This window comes from Alnus glutinosa, chromosome 11, assembly GCF_958979055.1.
Source record: "Alnus glutinosa chromosome 11, dhAlnGlut1.1, whole genome shotgun sequence".
NCBI classification, from domain to species: domain Eukaryota; kingdom Viridiplantae; phylum Streptophyta; class Magnoliopsida; order Fagales; family Betulaceae; genus Alnus; species Alnus glutinosa.
The window spans coordinates 2,950,066-2,967,525 of record NC_084896.1 but is presented as its reverse complement, the minus strand read 5'-3'; the positions used below and the strand labels follow the sequence as shown (position 1 = coordinate 2,967,525).

General features: G+C 33.6%; 1 protein-coding gene across 2 annotated transcripts; it reads left to right on the top strand.

Annotated features, from left to right (window-relative positions):
* The first annotated feature begins 10,511 nt into the window (after window positions 1-10,511).
* On the top strand, window positions 10,512-16,382 carry LOC133882790 (SH3 domain-containing protein 2-like). Of its 2 annotated transcripts, none has more exons than XM_062322012.1 (10): window positions 10,512-10,762; window positions 12,243-12,350; window positions 12,478-12,547; window positions 12,641-12,792; window positions 13,779-13,880; window positions 14,022-14,222; window positions 14,349-14,411; window positions 14,543-14,695; window positions 15,537-15,611; window positions 16,081-16,382. In XM_062322012.1, exons 1-10 carry the CDS (start codon window positions 10,703-10,705, stop codon window positions 16,195-16,197), a joined length of 1,101 nt encoding a protein of 366 aa, XP_062177996.1. In that variant the 5' UTR covers window positions 10,512-10,702; the 3' UTR covers window positions 16,198-16,382. The 2 variants fall into 2 exon arrangements, with proteins under 2 accessions (XP_062177996.1, XP_062177995.1); XM_062322011.1 differs by having other exon boundaries at window positions 10,513-10,762; window positions 12,228-12,350.
* The last annotated feature ends 1,078 nt before the right edge of the window (window positions 16,383-17,460 follow it).

Below are 17,460 nucleotides of genomic sequence, written 5' to 3'. Positions count from 1 at the left end.
GTTAGGGTTAGGGTATAAATTTAGAAAGTGTAGGATTTTTTTTTTTTTTTTTAAAGGGTTTAGGGTTAGGGTTTGTTAGGGTTTAGGGTTAGGGTTTGTTAGGGTTAGGGTTTAGGGTTAGGGTTAGGTTATAAATTTAGAAAGTGTAGGAATTTTTTTTTTTTTAAAGGGTTTAGGGTTAGGGTTTGTTAGGGTTTAGGGTTAGGGTTTGTTAGGGTTTAGGGTTAGGGTTTGTTAGGGTTAGGGTTTAGGGTTAGGGTTAGGGTATAAATTTAGAAAGTGTAGGATTTTTTTTTTTATTTTTTAAAGGGTTTAGGGTTAGGGTATAAATTTAGAAAGTGTAGGATTTTTTTTTTTTTTTTTTAAAGGGTTTAGGGTTAGGGTTTGTTAGGGTTTAGGGTTAGGGTTTGTTAGGGTTAGGGTTTAGGGTTAGGGTTAGGGTATAAATTTAGAAAGTGTAGGATTTTTTTTTTTTTAAAGGGTTTAGGGTTAGGGTTTGTTAGGGTTTAGGGTTAGGGTTTGTTAGGGTTAGGGTTGGGGTATAAATTTAAAAAGTGTAGGATTTTTTTTTTTTTTTTTAAAGGGTTTAGGGTTAGGGTTTGTTAGGGTTAGGGTATAAATTTAGAAAGTGTAGGATTTTTTTTTTATTTTTTAAAGGGTTTAGGGTTAGGGTATAAATTTAGAAAGTGTAGGATTTTTTTTTTTTAAAAGGGTTTAGGGTTAGGGTTTGTTAGGGTTTAGGGTATAAATTTAGAAAGTGTAGGATTTTTTTTTTTTGTTAGGGTTTAGGATATAGGGTTCGTTATGGTTTAAGGTTAGGGTTTGGTTATAGAAAATGTAGGAATTTTTTTTTTTTTTAAAGGATCTAGGATTAGGGTTTAGGGTTTAGGGTTTTAGTTTCTTAGGGTTTAGGGTTTAAGGTTAGGATTTTTGTTTTTAGTGTTAGGAATTTTTTTTTTAGAAAGTGTAGGAAATTTTCTTTTTAAGGGTTTAAGGTTAGGATTTTTGTTTTTAGTGTTAGGGTTTCTTTTTTTAGAAAGTGTAGGATAATTTTTTTTTTTAGGGTTTAGGGTTTAGGGTTTAAGGATAGGACTTTTGTTTTTAGTGTTAGGGTTTCTTTTTTTAGAAAGTGTATGATATTTTTTTTTAGGCTTTAGGGTTTAGGGTTTGTTAGGGTTTAGGGTTTAGGGTTTAAGGTTTAGGGTTAGGGTTTTTAAGTGTAGGAATTTTTTTTTTAGGGTTTACGATTTAGGGTTTAGAGTTTAGGGTAAGGGTTTTTTTTAAGAACGTGTAGGATTCAAAGTTTATTTAAGGGTTTATTATTGTGTTGGTTTTATGGTTATGATTTGAAGATATAAAGTTTAGGGTTGGAGTTTAAGTATTTCTTAAAAAGTAGACGGTCAATTTCAATATTTTTTCTTTTTTTATTCAAACCCATTTTATTGGTTGTTCCCATTTATTATTTTCAAAAGTGTCATCGTTGGTTTATAACGTTAAACTAATATCGGACATTGTTTGATTTTGTTTGACTAACAAAAAAACATTGTAATCCATAATAACACATTCAAAATATATATATATATATAACCTCTCAAATAAAAAATTAGGATAGGAAAAATTAAAAACATAAAAAACACAACATGGCAAAAAAGAACATGGCTTTCAAAAAAATAAAAATACATATAACACTAAATGACACAAAAATACAAACGCCTACACAATTTCTAAATATCAAATCTGTACTAACACAAAAATACATGCAGCATTGTTAAAAAAAAAAACACAAACTATAGCAAAAATGAAATACCTACTCCAAGAAAACCCCCCAAAAAAAAAAAAAAAAAAACAGTAATTTAAGCTTACACTGATTCAGCAAAATTGAAAAAATAAAATATAACACAGTCCAAAAATTATTACAATTATCAATCAAGAACAAATGTCCAAATTATTACAATAAAAATTATTACAATATATATTCAATCAGTATTTCATTTACATGTTGAAAAAAAAAATGAAATACAAATTTAAGGGGAAATTACTCACTGTCGACGGTAGGTTGTGGATTTAGGGCTCCTTCTTTATATATATACCTGCATATTCGGATATACATTATGGAGAAAGGAAAAAAAAGTTAGCAAATGTATATATATATAACACTAAATTTATCTGCAATATATATTAAGAGCACCGGCGACTGAACAGAGAGAGAGAGAGAGAGAGCCACTGACCCGACCGGAGGAAAGGGAACCGACGGCCTAGCCAACCCCTGCCGGAGGGACGTCCCAGTAGAGAGAGAAAGAGAGAGAAAGAGAGAGAGAGAGAGAGAGAGAGAGAGAGAGAGAGAGAGAGAGAGAGAGAGAGAGAGAGAGAGCGAGAGAGCTAGAGGGAATCGGTGAGAGAGAGACAGTCGGTGAGAGGGAGACGTGACGACGCCGGAGCTCACCACACCGGCCGGCTGAGCTCGCCGGAGAGACAGAGAGAGAGAGAGAAGAAATGAGAGAGAGAGAGAGAGAGAGAGCGAGAGAGAAGAAATGGGTAGCTTCCTCTGGAAGCTACCCATTTCTTATATATAAATATAAGTATATAATTTATATAATATAATATATATTTATATTATTAATTAGTTTTACGTATATAATATATAATGTTTGGCCAGGTGGCGCGCGGGAGAATTCCCGCGCGGCATCCGGCCAAACAGTTGGAGACGTGTTTATAAATACACGTCTCCACATGCTATATATATTTAATATTTAATATATATATATATATATATATATATATATATATATATATATATATATATATATATATATATATATATATATATTAAATATTAAATATATTATATCTATTTTATATTAAATATATATTATATCTATTTTATATAAACCCATGCAACCCTAAGTTCATGCAATGCATGTACTGCATGTACATGCACTGCATGAACTCATGTTAATTATTATTATTATTTTTTTGGGTCTACATATATGCTTCACAAAGTTGGTTTAATTATGCATATAGTACAATATGTCAATTTAGGGTTAGGGTTTACGTACTTATAAGTACACCATATATATATATATATATATATATATATATATATATATATAACTCATCATATAAACCCTAATCATAAGTGTATGTATTTTGTATAGCAAACAACCATAACCCTAACTGTATGTACTATATATAGAAAAAAACCCTAACCCTAAAATACACGTCCCCCATAGTAGAAATTGTATTTAATTTAAAAAGTAATAAATATATCTATATATATAATAAAAAATAATTATATATAGAAATAAATATATTATTTAAAAAATAATAATTTAATGGTCCAAAAAATTAAACTATAACTCTAAGTGTATATACTATATATAGCTATAAACTATAACCTTAAGGGTACGTACTATACTAAAACCTAAAACCATAAAAAATAAAAACTAAAACCTAACCATAAAATTAAACTCTAACCCTAAGTGCTAGACTATATATAGCTATAAACTCTAATCATGAGGGTACGTACTATATCTAGTCATAAACCCTAACCCTAATCCTCTATCCAAAAGTATATAATATATATATACATATATATATATATATATATATATATATATATATATATATATATAGCTATAAAACTAAACCCTAAGTAAATGTACTATAACTATAACTATAACTATATATATATATCGGAACAATCTAATTTTGAACTGCTCATGATTTAACTTATATATATATATACTTAAAAGTGTACAATAATGACACGTGAAAAATATATTGACATTATTATTCATTAAACGTAAAATCAATAAAATTATAACACATAGCCCTAAGTGTATATATTATATATACCTATAAACCCTAAAACCCAAACCCTAAGTGTATATACTATATATATCGATAAACCATAATCCTAAGTATATATACTATATATAGGTATAAACCCTAGCCCTAAGTGTATATACTATATGCTATAAACCCTAACCCTAAGGGTATGTACTATATATAGCCATAAATTTACGAGGGACTAAACTATAAGTATTTAATTCATTATGTAGCGCAGAACTCTAAAAATAATTGCATTTACTATATATAGACATAAATAAAAAGGTTACTGTATATAGTTTCTAAACCGTTTACATGCATGCATATCTATATATATAGTATTAATTATAGGTTTTTTAACTTTGTTATGTTTAATTTTTTTTTTTTTTTTGGTTTCTAAACGTAGATGGTGTACAAAACTAAACCCTAATTTAAACTATTTAGTTTAATTATATATTTAGCATCAAATTTGTATAATTATGCATATAGTACAATATGTAAATTAGGTTAGGGTTTACGTGCTTAATAGTATACTATATATATATAAATAAGGAACCTAAAAAGTATAAATTCCAACCAACAAATTTACATATAGCATATAGTACAATATGTAAATTAGGTTAGGGTAATCTACACCGTATTTTTGGATTAGATTTGTATGATTAATAATGTAAGGAGTTTTTTTTTTGATTTTTTTTTTAAATAATTAATACAACACAGAATTTTTTTTTTAATATATATTTGGCGAATTAATAAATTTTTGACACGTGTATTAATACACGTGTCCATTTGGACACGCATATGGAATACACGTGTCCAATTGGACGCGTGTCTATATACACGCGTCCAAAATGGACACGTGTATTCCATATGCGTGTCCAAATGGACACGTGTATTAATACACGTGTCCATTTGGACACGTATATGAAATACACATGTCCAAATGGACACGTGTATTTCATATGCGTGTCCAAATGGACACGTGTATGTCATACACGTGTCCATTTTGGACGGCTTCACAAATTGACACGTGTCTAAAATGACACGTGTCAATTTGGACGCGTGTCTACAGTAACGGGTACTGTAGACACGCGTCAAAATGAAGGTGTTTTTGTAGTGCGTCAAAAGATCTGTCAATTCAGAGGAATTACAAGCCAAAACTCTTAGACCTAAAAAGGACAAGAGGGCGTAGACTTCACCCCGAAGTTTTTTGAGAGAAAATTGTAAGAGGATATATGTAATTGTAAGAGGTTTTTTGAGAGAACATTTTTATTTGTTGAGTTTTTATTTAAAAAATTCCAAAAATATTTTTATGAAGACTTGGGTCATAAATGGTCAACTTGGACCTTCTTTTAATTAGGCTAACCATCTAAGGCCCTTAACTCATTTAATAGGCCTAAACTAGCCTACCACACAAGGCCCACTTGGCTTAATAAGCTTAAAACACATCTACGACTTAACACTAGGGTGTGTTTGACATTACGATTTTGTAAATAAAAAGTACGAATTTAAACCAAATCACAAAAAATGAATCGTTTGAAATTGCGTAATTTTAAAAGCTAAACTGCGATTTTAAAGGTCAGAATGAAATTTTGTCAAACGCTTAACTGCATTTTTAAAAATCATGTTTTCAAATCGCACATTTTAAAATCATTATTTTTAAATCGCAAATCTAAACGAACCCTTAGTAAAATTTGGACCAAATAACCTCCCAAACAAGTTATGGACAAAAACTTTCCAAATATTTTCTTCTTCTTTTTTTTTTTTTTTTTTTTTTTTTTTTTTTTTTTTGTTTTTGTTTTGTATTTCTCATACAAAAGGGTTATTATTTAAAATTGCTTTAACAGTCAAAAGAACCTCTTAACATGTTACTTTTGGCTATAAATTTTTTTGACCCAAAATTCATGTTCATGACTAATTAAAAAAACATTTTTTTTAACATCATTTAAAAATTATTGACTAAAGACCACCACTAAATGGACCACAATGATGTTATTCTTTTTAAAATACAAATCTTTTTACGAAAACATGCATGCCTGGTAAACTTTAATCTAAATGATATCTAAGTTATAAAAGTACCATCTTATAAAATTATGAATTTTAGCTACTATATAAGTTTACAAGTTTTCATTAAAACATAGTAATGTTCATATTCACTTGGCTATTTATAAAACATATGATCATATAAGATAAACTAAAAAAGTGATTTAAGAAGATGATGCACAAGATACATAGGTTTGACTATATATTATAAATGTTTTTTTATGAAATTGCTTCACATGCATGTGTTCTTATGGATATGGAAAGATTTAACGCCATATGGACTTGGTCATTTAATAAAGCAACAGTCACATTTTCATGGCTTAAACAGATTTTTCAATGCTTAAGCAAAATAATCACATATAGGTTTAAGCATAACATAATATGTTTTTCAATATTGAAGTAAAACTATCACGCATAGGTTCAAGTATAACACAAACGATAACTTTGAAATTGGGAAGGATAGACTACTTACAATGGCGTGGTTATGAACAAGAGAAGAAGACTTGATAAGCTTTTCCCTTATCAAATTTTGTAGTGTTCCTATATATGGTTAGTGACTTAGTGATGGTTAGAACGTATTTTGGGCCTCTAAAGAGTTGGTGTTTGAAGGGAGGTCTGAGGGAGCTTGAGAGGAGTTGGGATAGAAGAGATGAGGAGGTCGTATGGCTCATCTCCTATTGTTTAGGCTTTTCAATATAAAGAAACTTCTCTCAAAACACTAGGTGGTTCATAGCATGAAAATGTTTGTGATTCCTAAATAATTACTAAGGTTTGACTTAGTTAATTAGGGTTAAGGATTTGTAAAAATCACTTCATTAAGATTTTAAATCATATTGCCCTATGTGTCATGTGTCATGAACTAAGCTATTTTATTTTATTTTTATTTTTTTAATTCGAACTAAACTATTAAATTAGACATATCATTAGGGTTTAAATTATGTAATAAATTAGACCATGTAATTATGAAATTCATTAGCTCCTATGGTCTCCTTGAAAAGGATTTGATATTAAATTTGACATTTGGATTGCAAGTAGACATATCACCAAATGTGAGGGTGTTACATAACCATCTTGTGTCAATTAAATTTATAAATAAAAAAGCTTGTAAAAAGAGCTCAATTTGGATTATTTATACCCATTTTAGGAAGACAGAAGAGTTCAATATTCTTGGATGAAAAAAGTACAACAAATCATTTTGTGGAATATAAAAAAGAAAGGTGTCAACTTGTAGAAACAAATAGTGATCATCCTCTAGAAAACTTTTTAAATGTCTAAAAATTCAAGAGTAGATGTTGTGGCGATAGCATGTACTTTAAAAGGGGCAAAGTTTTTTTTTTTTTTTTTTTAAAAAAGTTGGGTTTGAAAAATTATTTAAATTCAACTTATTAAACTTATACGTGTTCTTAGAGCATGTGAAAATCATGCTTTTAGGACACATGTTAATTAAATAAACTAAATAAGATTAATTTTTTCTAACCCAACTTAAAGAATTACATTATCTCGACAAATAGCCTATATAGAACTTTTGTTAATGCCCACATAATAAATGAGTTGCTTAAAAAAAAATGTTATGGCATTGCCAATAAAATTGTAAGTCGGATATGTGCCACCTCAAAAAACATTTTCAATAATCTAGTTGTAATATTGTTATGAAATGTAACTCTTAAGGCGATTTTTGTTTGTAATAAGGATGATGCCTCAGGGAAAGTTAATTTCATGAGTAATGCTAGGCCTATAATTGGTTTACAACAAAAAGAAAGACTACATTGGTATTAGAATTATTGTTCGGGACAATGTAGGCTATTTTTTTGGGAGCACGCAACCTCACCCAACAAATTGAAGTGGAGTCCTAAGGTAGCTGAAGCTATTGCAACCCCTTCTGCGGTGATATTTAGTAAGGAGGTAGATTTTTTTGATGTAATTTTTTAAGGTGATGCTTTGCAGATCGTCCGAGAGGTAAATGAAAGAACCACACCATGAATAGGAGTGGTCATTTCGTGGAAGTCATCAAACAAGAATTAAGTTTTTTTAGAACTTCAAGTATTATCCATATAAGAAGGAAAACAAAGTCAGCGGCTCATACTCTTATAAGAGAGGCAGCCAATCATTTCATAGATTTTGTTTGTTTGGAAGATATTCCAAATAGCATATGTGGTATTGTTAATAGGGAACACATTTGTCCTTAGATCTTGGTTTTTGGATCATTCAGTTTTATTCAATAAGATGAGAGTTTGTTAAAAAAAAAAATACAACAGTTTTATAATTTGTTGGCATGTGTAACTATGTTAATACGTGATTAGAGCTACATAAGCCATAAAAGAAAATTAACACCCTCCAAGAACATACTAATACGTATTAACAAGTTATAAAAGAGTTGCGTGTCTAGCATTATTCTAACGTAATAATTTTGCAATTTTAGAAGGCTATAACATTGTGCTCATTTAACGGGTTAAGATAATTTTCATGTATTTTATGTGAATAATGGAAAACCACATAAAGTAATTTGCCGACTCTTGATTGAAAAACATATTAATAAACATAATAGAACAATATTAAAGTATTACATAAAGTAATGATCAATCACTTTCAATAATATAAATGAAACACCTATATGCCTCATAATAATATATAAATTTAGCATGTAAAATAAAATGCAAATTATGTGGATGACTAGTTTTTTTTTTTTTTTTTTTTTTTTTGTAAGTACGAGTTGCATTCAATAAAAAAGATTACAAACAAAAAAACAAAGGGGTGGGTTCCCCAACAATAGACCCAAATCCGAAAAAAGTAATGCCAAAGTAAGAGGTAAAATAGTAACTAAGGAGGGAATGATGAGTTTTCAGTTCCAGAAGAACTAAAAAGGTTTCGGCCCTATCTACCTTGAACAAAGCCAAGGCTTGGTCCGCGCAAAGCGGATTAGAGACCAAATCAGTAGTGAACAGGGGCATGACCCATGCAGAGGCCTTCAACCGGATCCAAAACAACCCCTTTAAAGGGGATGGGCGAGCACTGATCTGGATGTGAAATAGAACTGGCACTACAAATAACATAACAAAAAATCCAGTGAAGGGGTCTTCAAGAGAGACCAGAACCTAGGAAAACAAATTACAGGAAAGAAAAAACAAAAAGCATAAAGTAATCACAAAGTATTGGTGGTGGAAAACCACAACTAATCGGTCCAGAAGACGGGTAACAGTGATAATCAGCACGCACGGCGACCAGATCTGGCGCGTGGGCTGCATGCTCCGGCGCGAGAGTGCCGGGCAACGAAGCGGCTGATGTTGGGTTGAAGGGGAAAGAACCGAAAATCCGATGGTGTGGAGTGTAAGGTGGAGAGGCCTCCTGAAGTTGGTAGATCTAAGTTGAAAAACATCAGATCTAAAAACTTCAAGATACCGGTGGATCAACGGCCATGAGAGAGAGGAGGCACACCAGTTCGATCTGGTTGTAGGAAATCTGCCAACGATGCTATAACCCAGAACACGAAATAAAAACAAAAAAAACACCCATAATAGTGTGGGAAATCAACAGAAAGCAACAAAAACACAAAAAATAACAAAAAACCACAACACAGTGGATCGTAAGAGACGGGAGCCAACTGTGATGGCGCGTGTAGTCCACGCACCAACACAGGAAGGGCTCTCCAAGGCTGGAAACGTCAAAGTCGACCGGAAACCACCGACGACGAAGGTGGATGAAGGCTGAGAGGAGAAGCAGGGCTAGCACCCGCCGACAGACGTGGAACCGTTACTGGCGTGTGCAAGCCACGCTTTAGTGAGGAATGGACCGGAGGCGAAGCGGATGGTGTCGGCAAGACCAGAGGATGACGACTGTCATGGTGAGAAGGAGCGTGTAGGACGTGATCTGGTAGAGTATAGTAGATCTAAGTTTAAAAACGTCGCCCTTTAATCCACAGAAAATTCAGCTATGTACACTATGGGTAGCACGGTAGACAGTGAAGGAGATCCAGGAGATCTGTGTTGAGAGGCAGATAATAAAGGATAAGGCTGGGGCAAGCTCCAACAATGCAAAAGCTAGAGCAAGTTTCAGCAAGATAAAGGCTAGAGCTAGCTCCAGCAGGATAAGGGCCTCAGTAGAGGCGGAAGCATGGGAAGTGAGGGGGGAAGAAGAAGGAAAAAAGGAAGAGAACGGGGAGGGAACTCCCATAGCTTTTGGTTCAGAGGTTTAGTCAGGAGAGAGAACAGAGAAAAATAAATGTTAATTTAAATTTTCCACCCACCAACTTTGGATGACTAGCTTTAGACACCATAGAATGTGAAAATTTACAAATTCTGTGATGCTTATGTTATTTAGGCAATAGTTGACATAATCTCTCTCTCATTTTCTTTCAAATATAAGTCAAATGAAATTGTTAAATTAATATATTATGGGATTTTAACTTTCATCTTTAAACTGAAAATAATTTAAAAAGGATATCTTGTTACTTATCTCTACACTTTAACTTTTTTTTTTCTTTTTTTTGAAGGTTAATCTATTAATTGTAGGAAACAAAACCATAAACAAATATGTAAACTCACTCATTTCTCATTTTATATAATTACAGCTCACAAAATTCCAATAAACTTTTTTTTTCCCCTCTCTCTCTCTCTCTCTTTCTCTCTCTCTCTCTCTGAGTAATAAACCCATTTTTTTCAATTTCGACCGTGTCTGCACGGAGGGACCAAAAGTTCGAACTGACTCCCCCAAACACACATTTGAAAGCCTCTCTCTCTCTCTCTCTCTGTTTTGGTCCTAAAAAACTCCGTGGCTGATTGTTTGTCGGAGACCGAAACTCTGGTTTGTGCAGGGCTTCGAATCCGTTCGCTCGGGAATGGAGGCTATTAGAAAGCAAGCCACCAAGCTCCGAGAACAGGTCGCTAGGCAACAGCAGGTTCTCTCTCTCTCTCTCAAACCCTATTTCATTTAGAAAACTTTTGATCAGATCCCCTACCATTTTCACCTCTCGGGTCATTACGATTAGATCCATTTTGATGCTGAAGATAGAACATTTTTCTTAATCCTTCATTTGGGTTTCCTTCCAATTCTAATTTTTTTTATGCGTTTTGGGGTTTTCTGGGTTTAATTAGACATCGTTTTAGTGAAAGTATTTACGTATTTTGGACTCGTTGGAATATGGTAATACGTACTTTAGCCCTGTTGATATTTGATTAGGCTATTATTGTTATGTAACAGCGAGTTTTAGATCTATCAAGTTATGATTTTGAATTCGGAAAGGGGAAGAGAATGCCACAAAATTTGTTACTTTATGTTATCGAATAAGACACCATTGCTGCTGATTGATGCTTAACAAGTAAACTTTATGGGGAAATGATAAGGTGGTGGGAAATTTGTTTCTTTCAGCTCTAATCAGACGTTGGTGACCAGATACGGAACCGTTGCATATGTGGGAGTTTGATTTCGTTAGTAAAAAAATGGGTTTATTGCAAATATAATGGTTGAGGAAGAAACATTGTCTAAATAAAATAGTTATAATCTTTAAGTTTAGATGTTGTTGTAAGCTATGGCATAGGGTTAGTTGCTCGTCTTGGATGATAAACCTAGTGTGCATTTGGTCATTTTTTGTGGGAGGCGAATGAGGCCATTGTATTTTGCATAGCAATGGAAGGAACAGCTCTATTCTACGGAATTAGGCCATAGAGGAAAACTGGTGCTATTGCTGCAAATAATGATTATTAGACACTAAAATTTGTTTGCTGTATCTGTTGATGGCTGTCATTACCCATAGCAAGCCTCATTTACTATGATGGGCTTGTACGTAAGGTCATATACAAAACACAATGGGGCAATTCAATTTCCATGAGACATCCAAGCACACCCTTGAAAGTGGAAATAGACATCCAAGAAAAGTAGTTTGCATTGTATGAGAGGTCGTTACGTGTTTCATGGTTGATCATATGTGTGTTTCAGTCTTTTAAGATAATTTAGTCCTGCTTTTACTGCCTTCATTCACTGCTTGTAGCCTTCTTTTCTTTTAGATTTATTAAGTAGGCTCACATCTCCGCTCCAGTCCCCATAAGAATGGGGTGGAGGCTGAGGTTGTGGGTTCAAGATTTATTGAGTGTGTGCATAACTTATTAATCAAGGAAAAAAGTAGGCCTGGGTGCTTACTTTGACATTGATTTGATGATCCACTTGCTTTGTTCTTTGTTTCTCTTACAGCTTCATATAATTTTTGATGAAAAAATGTTTGCATGCCTTAATTAGAGAGTGCTCTTGATTTAACCTTCGGTTTTATAATTTCATTTTGTTTTATTGTAATTTTTTTTTTTTTTTTTAAGTATGATGATAACAAGTGTGTTAATTACGTTGATTTTTTTATTTTTCCTCTTTTAAAGGCTGTCCTCAAACAGTTTGGTGCTGGGGGATATGGTGGTTCTGATAACTTAGTCACTGATGAGGCAGAGCTCCATCAGCATCAGAAACTTGAGAAGCTTTACATATCAACACGTGCTGGCAAGGTATGTCTTGTCCACCTCTGGCCGACTGGCCCATCTCTAATTTCTTGTTTTCTTCAGTTTGACATTTTATTGTAAAAACATCTCATTTGTTTTCTTCCACAATTACAATTCGCCATTCATTTTTCAGCATTATCAAAGGGATATTGTTCGTGGTGTAGAAGGATATATTGTCACTGGTTCCAAACAAGTAGAAATTGGTGAGTTGTTGAAGCTTTAATACCATTTTTCTTTATATATAAATTACAAGGACTGATCGTGGTTATTCTGTCTACTATATCTTGTACAAATAGGAACAAAGTTGTCAGAGGATAGCAGGAAATATGGTGCAGAACATACATGTACTAGTGGCAGTACTTTATCAAGAGCCGCGTTAAATTATGGGCGTGCTCGTGCTCATATGGAGAAGGAGAGGGGAAATCTGTTGAAAGCTCTTGGTACACAGGTTTGGCCAAGATTTTAATGCACCAAAATATGAAATTTCTGAGTTTAGGTTGCATGAGCATGATATCTGTTCCACCCTTCACAAATCCATGGCTGAAGTTCATTACATGAGCTATTACATTTAATAAGATTGAGTAGCATGGATGATATACTACCTCTCTAGATTGGGTTGTGCTGCTCCATTTAAAGTGAGCCTCAGCCTGGCCTCATACCCACAAAGATGGTTCCCCTGCTAACTTAACAACGAATAGGGAGTAGTTTGACCCAGATTGAAATATCAACAGGGTTTTACAGTAATTCCTAGATTCACAATTTTTTTCATCTGATGTGATTCTTCCTTTTTAGTAATTACTACAGTTTTCCTTTCCTTTACATATGGGTTTATACAGCTGCTAGTTCGAGGATATTTGCGAGTGTAAACTCTCAATTTGCATATAGAGGCTTGGGATGAAATGGAGTAAGTCATGCTTTTGGATGAACAAGTAGTGATCCAATTATTAGTTGCATATTACCAACTGCTCCAGCATTTTGCTGGGTTAACGCTGAATTATTTCTTGAAAAGTACAACTGGATGCAGCCTATGAACATGGGAAGCCTACAAGAGGATCCCTAAAGGGGAGAAATGAAAAGAGAAAAAAAAGGGCTAAAAAATACAGGCAAGATATAATCTAGATTTAGTCTACCGGTCAAAGAAATTAAATAAAAAAAAGGCAGTGTCTTGAAAAAGGTCTTTCAAGAATCAAGCGAATTTGTTCAGTCCATGGTCCTCTATTAATTAATTGTCCCATATAAATAATTTTCTTGGTACTTCATTGGAGTTATATTATCCTTTTCTGAGATTCTTGAAAATTGTTGAAACACCAATATTAGGTTCTGATTACTTGAGATACAATTCTTATAATTTCTGATTCATTATGTTCCTCGCCTTTCTCCCTATAATTTGCATTTTAATATGCTTGGTATCATGTTAAATGCTTCGATTTTTAGGTTGCAGAGCCATTAAGAGCAATGGTAATGGGAGCTCCATTGGAGGACGCTCGACATCTTGCTCAACGTTATGATAGAATGCGACAAGAAGCTGAAGCTCAGGTATTCATAAATTTGGCTTCTTGCTAGGGTTTTCGGTTTTGGTTATTAGAAATTTTTGAGTTATTGACTTGTTAAATGTACAGGAACAGTTAATATTCCTCTTACACGTTTGTAATTACACTTTGTGTTGAACTTAGACAGGCTATTGAAGTTTCAAAACGCCAAGCAAAAGTGAGGGAAACAGTAGGCAATATTGAGAATATTTCGAAACTGGAGGCTGCTGAAGCAAAGCTGCAAGATCTGAAGTCAAACATGGCAATATTAGGGAAGGAGGCGGCTGCAGCAATGGCTGCTGTTGAAGCTCAACAACAGAGGCTAACTCTCCAGCGACTTATTACTATGGTAGTGCAACTTCCCATCCATATTCTATCATAGGTTCAATCGGTATAATTTTGCACTATATATTTCAGGAAATCAGATTTGAAATTTTGCCTGCCTCTTTTTTTTTTTCCCTCCTGCATTGTGAAGGTCGAAGCTGAACGTACTTATCATCAGAGAGTCCTTCAGATACTTGATCAGCTTGAAGGCGAGGTATGCAATCATGTCACCATGTCCTTAACCATTATGCTTTTTACTACTAGAGTTGAATTTATGGTAAAATGGTTTCAGTTGTTTTCTGTATCAATTTAAAATTTTTTACTGTCAATTTTTGTTATTGATAGATGGTTTCCGAACGACAACGGATTGAAGCTCCCCCTAGTCCTAGTATGGATAACACCATGCCTCCACCTCCATCATATGAAGAAGTTAATGGCATATATGCTTCTGAAACAAATAATGGATCAACAGACTCCATGGGCTACTTTTTAGGGGAGGTTAGTGATTTTGTATATCTTGTTCTTACCCATGACTTTGACTTATGAATGGTCACCATAGTTATTAAACGCAGCCCAGACATTGATCTGATAAAGTGATTGGCTTGTTGGTTCACTAGTTCAACGAGTTGGTCATTGGTTGGGCCACATTGACGAAATATTATTTTCGTTTAATTTTTAATATAAGATATGTTAAGAGTGATGAGAAAGTTGAATAACATTTATTTTTCAGCTTTTGTATGTATTACATTTAAAAAATAATCAAAATAAAATATCAAAGGAATATTGTGTGGCGAAAAATATGTATATTTGATTCATGATATATGTTTACAATTGTGTATGTATATGTATTTTATGATTTGTTTGCATTTAATATGGTAATATCTAGATATTTTTTTTTAAATATACTAATTTCTAGATATAAGTTCCTTTTCTAAGTAAAATCCAAAAGTTTTATTTGAAAAGTTCCCAGAAATTGATATTGATATTGATTGAGCATATGTTTATATAATTATTTATTTCTTGCTACATATAGTTTTGGAAATATGATTAATGCTTAGTTAAGTATAGAAGATGCTAAATGAATACACGGGTGTTACCATCGCTCGATGGATATTGGTTTGGTTACCAAGTAAGCTAGTGTTCAATTCATGGGCATTTGGGTTAGTCAAAAACCTGGATGGTTCAAATGGGTTTGACTGGATTTTGACCACATCTGATCTTATTAAAGAATCATGTTGGCCTAGCCACTGGGGCACTGGGCAGACTTAGTTTAATAACACGGATAGTTACTTGCTTAATTTGTCCTTTTGTTGTGTGTTGATATGTCATTATCTTGCAGGTCGTGCATCCGTATCAAGCTGAATCTGATGTGGAGCTAAATCTGTCAGTTGGTGACTATATTGTTGTCCGAAAGGTTTACAACTTGCTTAAACATCTTTATGATCTAAAATAAAATTGATTCTGATTAGAACTGAGTTGGTGAATGCAAACCTGAGTGCAACCCATCTGGGTTTGGACCAGCCCACTAACCTGGTCATAAATGAATATATTTATTGAAATCATTTAAGTCTAACATTGTTTTTTGAAAGGATTAGTGCTAATTTTGTTTTGAACAACAATAAATTAGAATATAGTTTGTTAATCACAGTATTTGGATAAGTTTTTTTTGGTGGTTAGAGGAAACGTTACCTTGACTGGCCTGCTTATTTTGTGTTGGGTTTAAGTCTGCCCCATATCATGTTTGGAGATTGCATTTTCAATTTCATACAAAAAGATTATGCCCTGTGGTCTCATCCTAAAGCCCTTTTCTTGTCTGATTGCTAGTGTTGAATGTGTGCTAGATCCAGTCCAAACATAATTATCATGTTCTGCGCTCTTGACAGGTGACAAACAATGGGTGGGCTGAGGGTGAATGCAAAGGGAGAGCCGGTTGGTTTCCATTTGGATACGTTGAAAGAAGGGAACGTGTTCTTGCAAGCAAGGTAGCTGAAGTGTTTTGAGCTTTCCTGTTCTGTTGGCTTCCTCGCCAAAGGATTTTGTACGTGTGTATCTTTTTGCTCCAGCCTCCAAGGTGGATCTTGTGTTCTTGCAGATAGAAGGTCGCCCATTGTTACCTACTTTGATGTGAAATAGATGTTGACTTTCCCCTCTTTGTTCTATTTTTTGATATAAGCATTTCTGTCTACTTCTTTTCGTCTCTTTTCTTTTTAGTCCAAATATGTCCTTGTTTGTTGATACTTGTTGATGATGAGTGAAGTAATTTTTTTTTTAGTTAAAACTTTTAAACTTTCATTAATATCATGAAGAAAGAAATTGCTCAGCAGTGACAATATTTTGGATAAATGCAAGATAATCTTTCATTCAAATTTGTTCCAAGGATTGGTGAACAGTCACCTTAGCAATATGATGAGCTGCATTGTTTGCCCAACGGTCAACATGCCCCACATATCACGAGTGAAGACTATTAAGCACAATCTTTCCATCATCAATAAGTTGCCTCTACTAACTCCGACAGAGACCTTTTGGCAAAGCCTGCATTATCTCCAAAGCGTCTCCTTCAACTATGCCATTTTGAAGCCCCAAATTTCTGGATAATTGCACAACCTTCCAAATTGCATAAGCTTAAGCCACTGCCGGATCAGATATATAAGGCTTTGAGAAGCACATAAATGCCAACACATTCCCTTCATGTTCTCTAACGATCACACCTATGCCATTTTATGTTTTGATCTGCCTGTTGTTGCATCCCAATTTACCTTTACCAAACCAGACGGAGGTCCTTTCTATTTTGGGGTTACATCAATTCAATTTCTTGTTATGATTCCTCTTACTAAGTGCTGCTGTGTGAAATTTTTCCACCGACTCCTTTGCACTTCTAACTAGTGGGGTGAGATGGGTAAGCTCTTCTCCAAAAACTAATGTATTTATGTGAGTCCAAATTCTTCTTGCTATGGTAACCCATATTTCTTTTTCAAACGCGTAGTATACGGGGGAGCAACCAAACCTGCATATATCTTTTTTCACGAGTTGGCAACAACTACCTAGCCGGCCAGTATAGATATTTCTTTCAATTTATGTCCCAAGAATTTCAAATTGAGGCAGGCCGTGATGTGCCAAATAGTGGAGATATTCAACCATAGACTAATAATATTTATAGGTTTCTTGAAGCTCCTCAAAAAAGTCTTTGTTATTTGCTATTGTTTCGTCTGCTTCGGCAGAGTATCCGACTCCTGGTAAGTTTTTTACACAGGTTTTGATGGGTC

Coding starts and splice junctions, on each gene's coding strand:
- LOC133882790 (XM_062322011.1), top strand. CDS start 10,703: ATGGAGGCTATTAGAAAGCAAGCCACCAAGCTCCGAGAACAGGTCGCT. Junction 13,881..14,021: donor GACAAGAAGCTGAAGCTCAG/GTATTCATAAAT, acceptor GAACTTAGACAG/GCTATTGAAGTTTCAAAACG. Junction 14,223..14,348: donor TCCAGCGACTTATTACTATG/GTAGTGCAACTT, acceptor TGCATTGTGAAG/GTCGAAGCTGAACGTACTTA.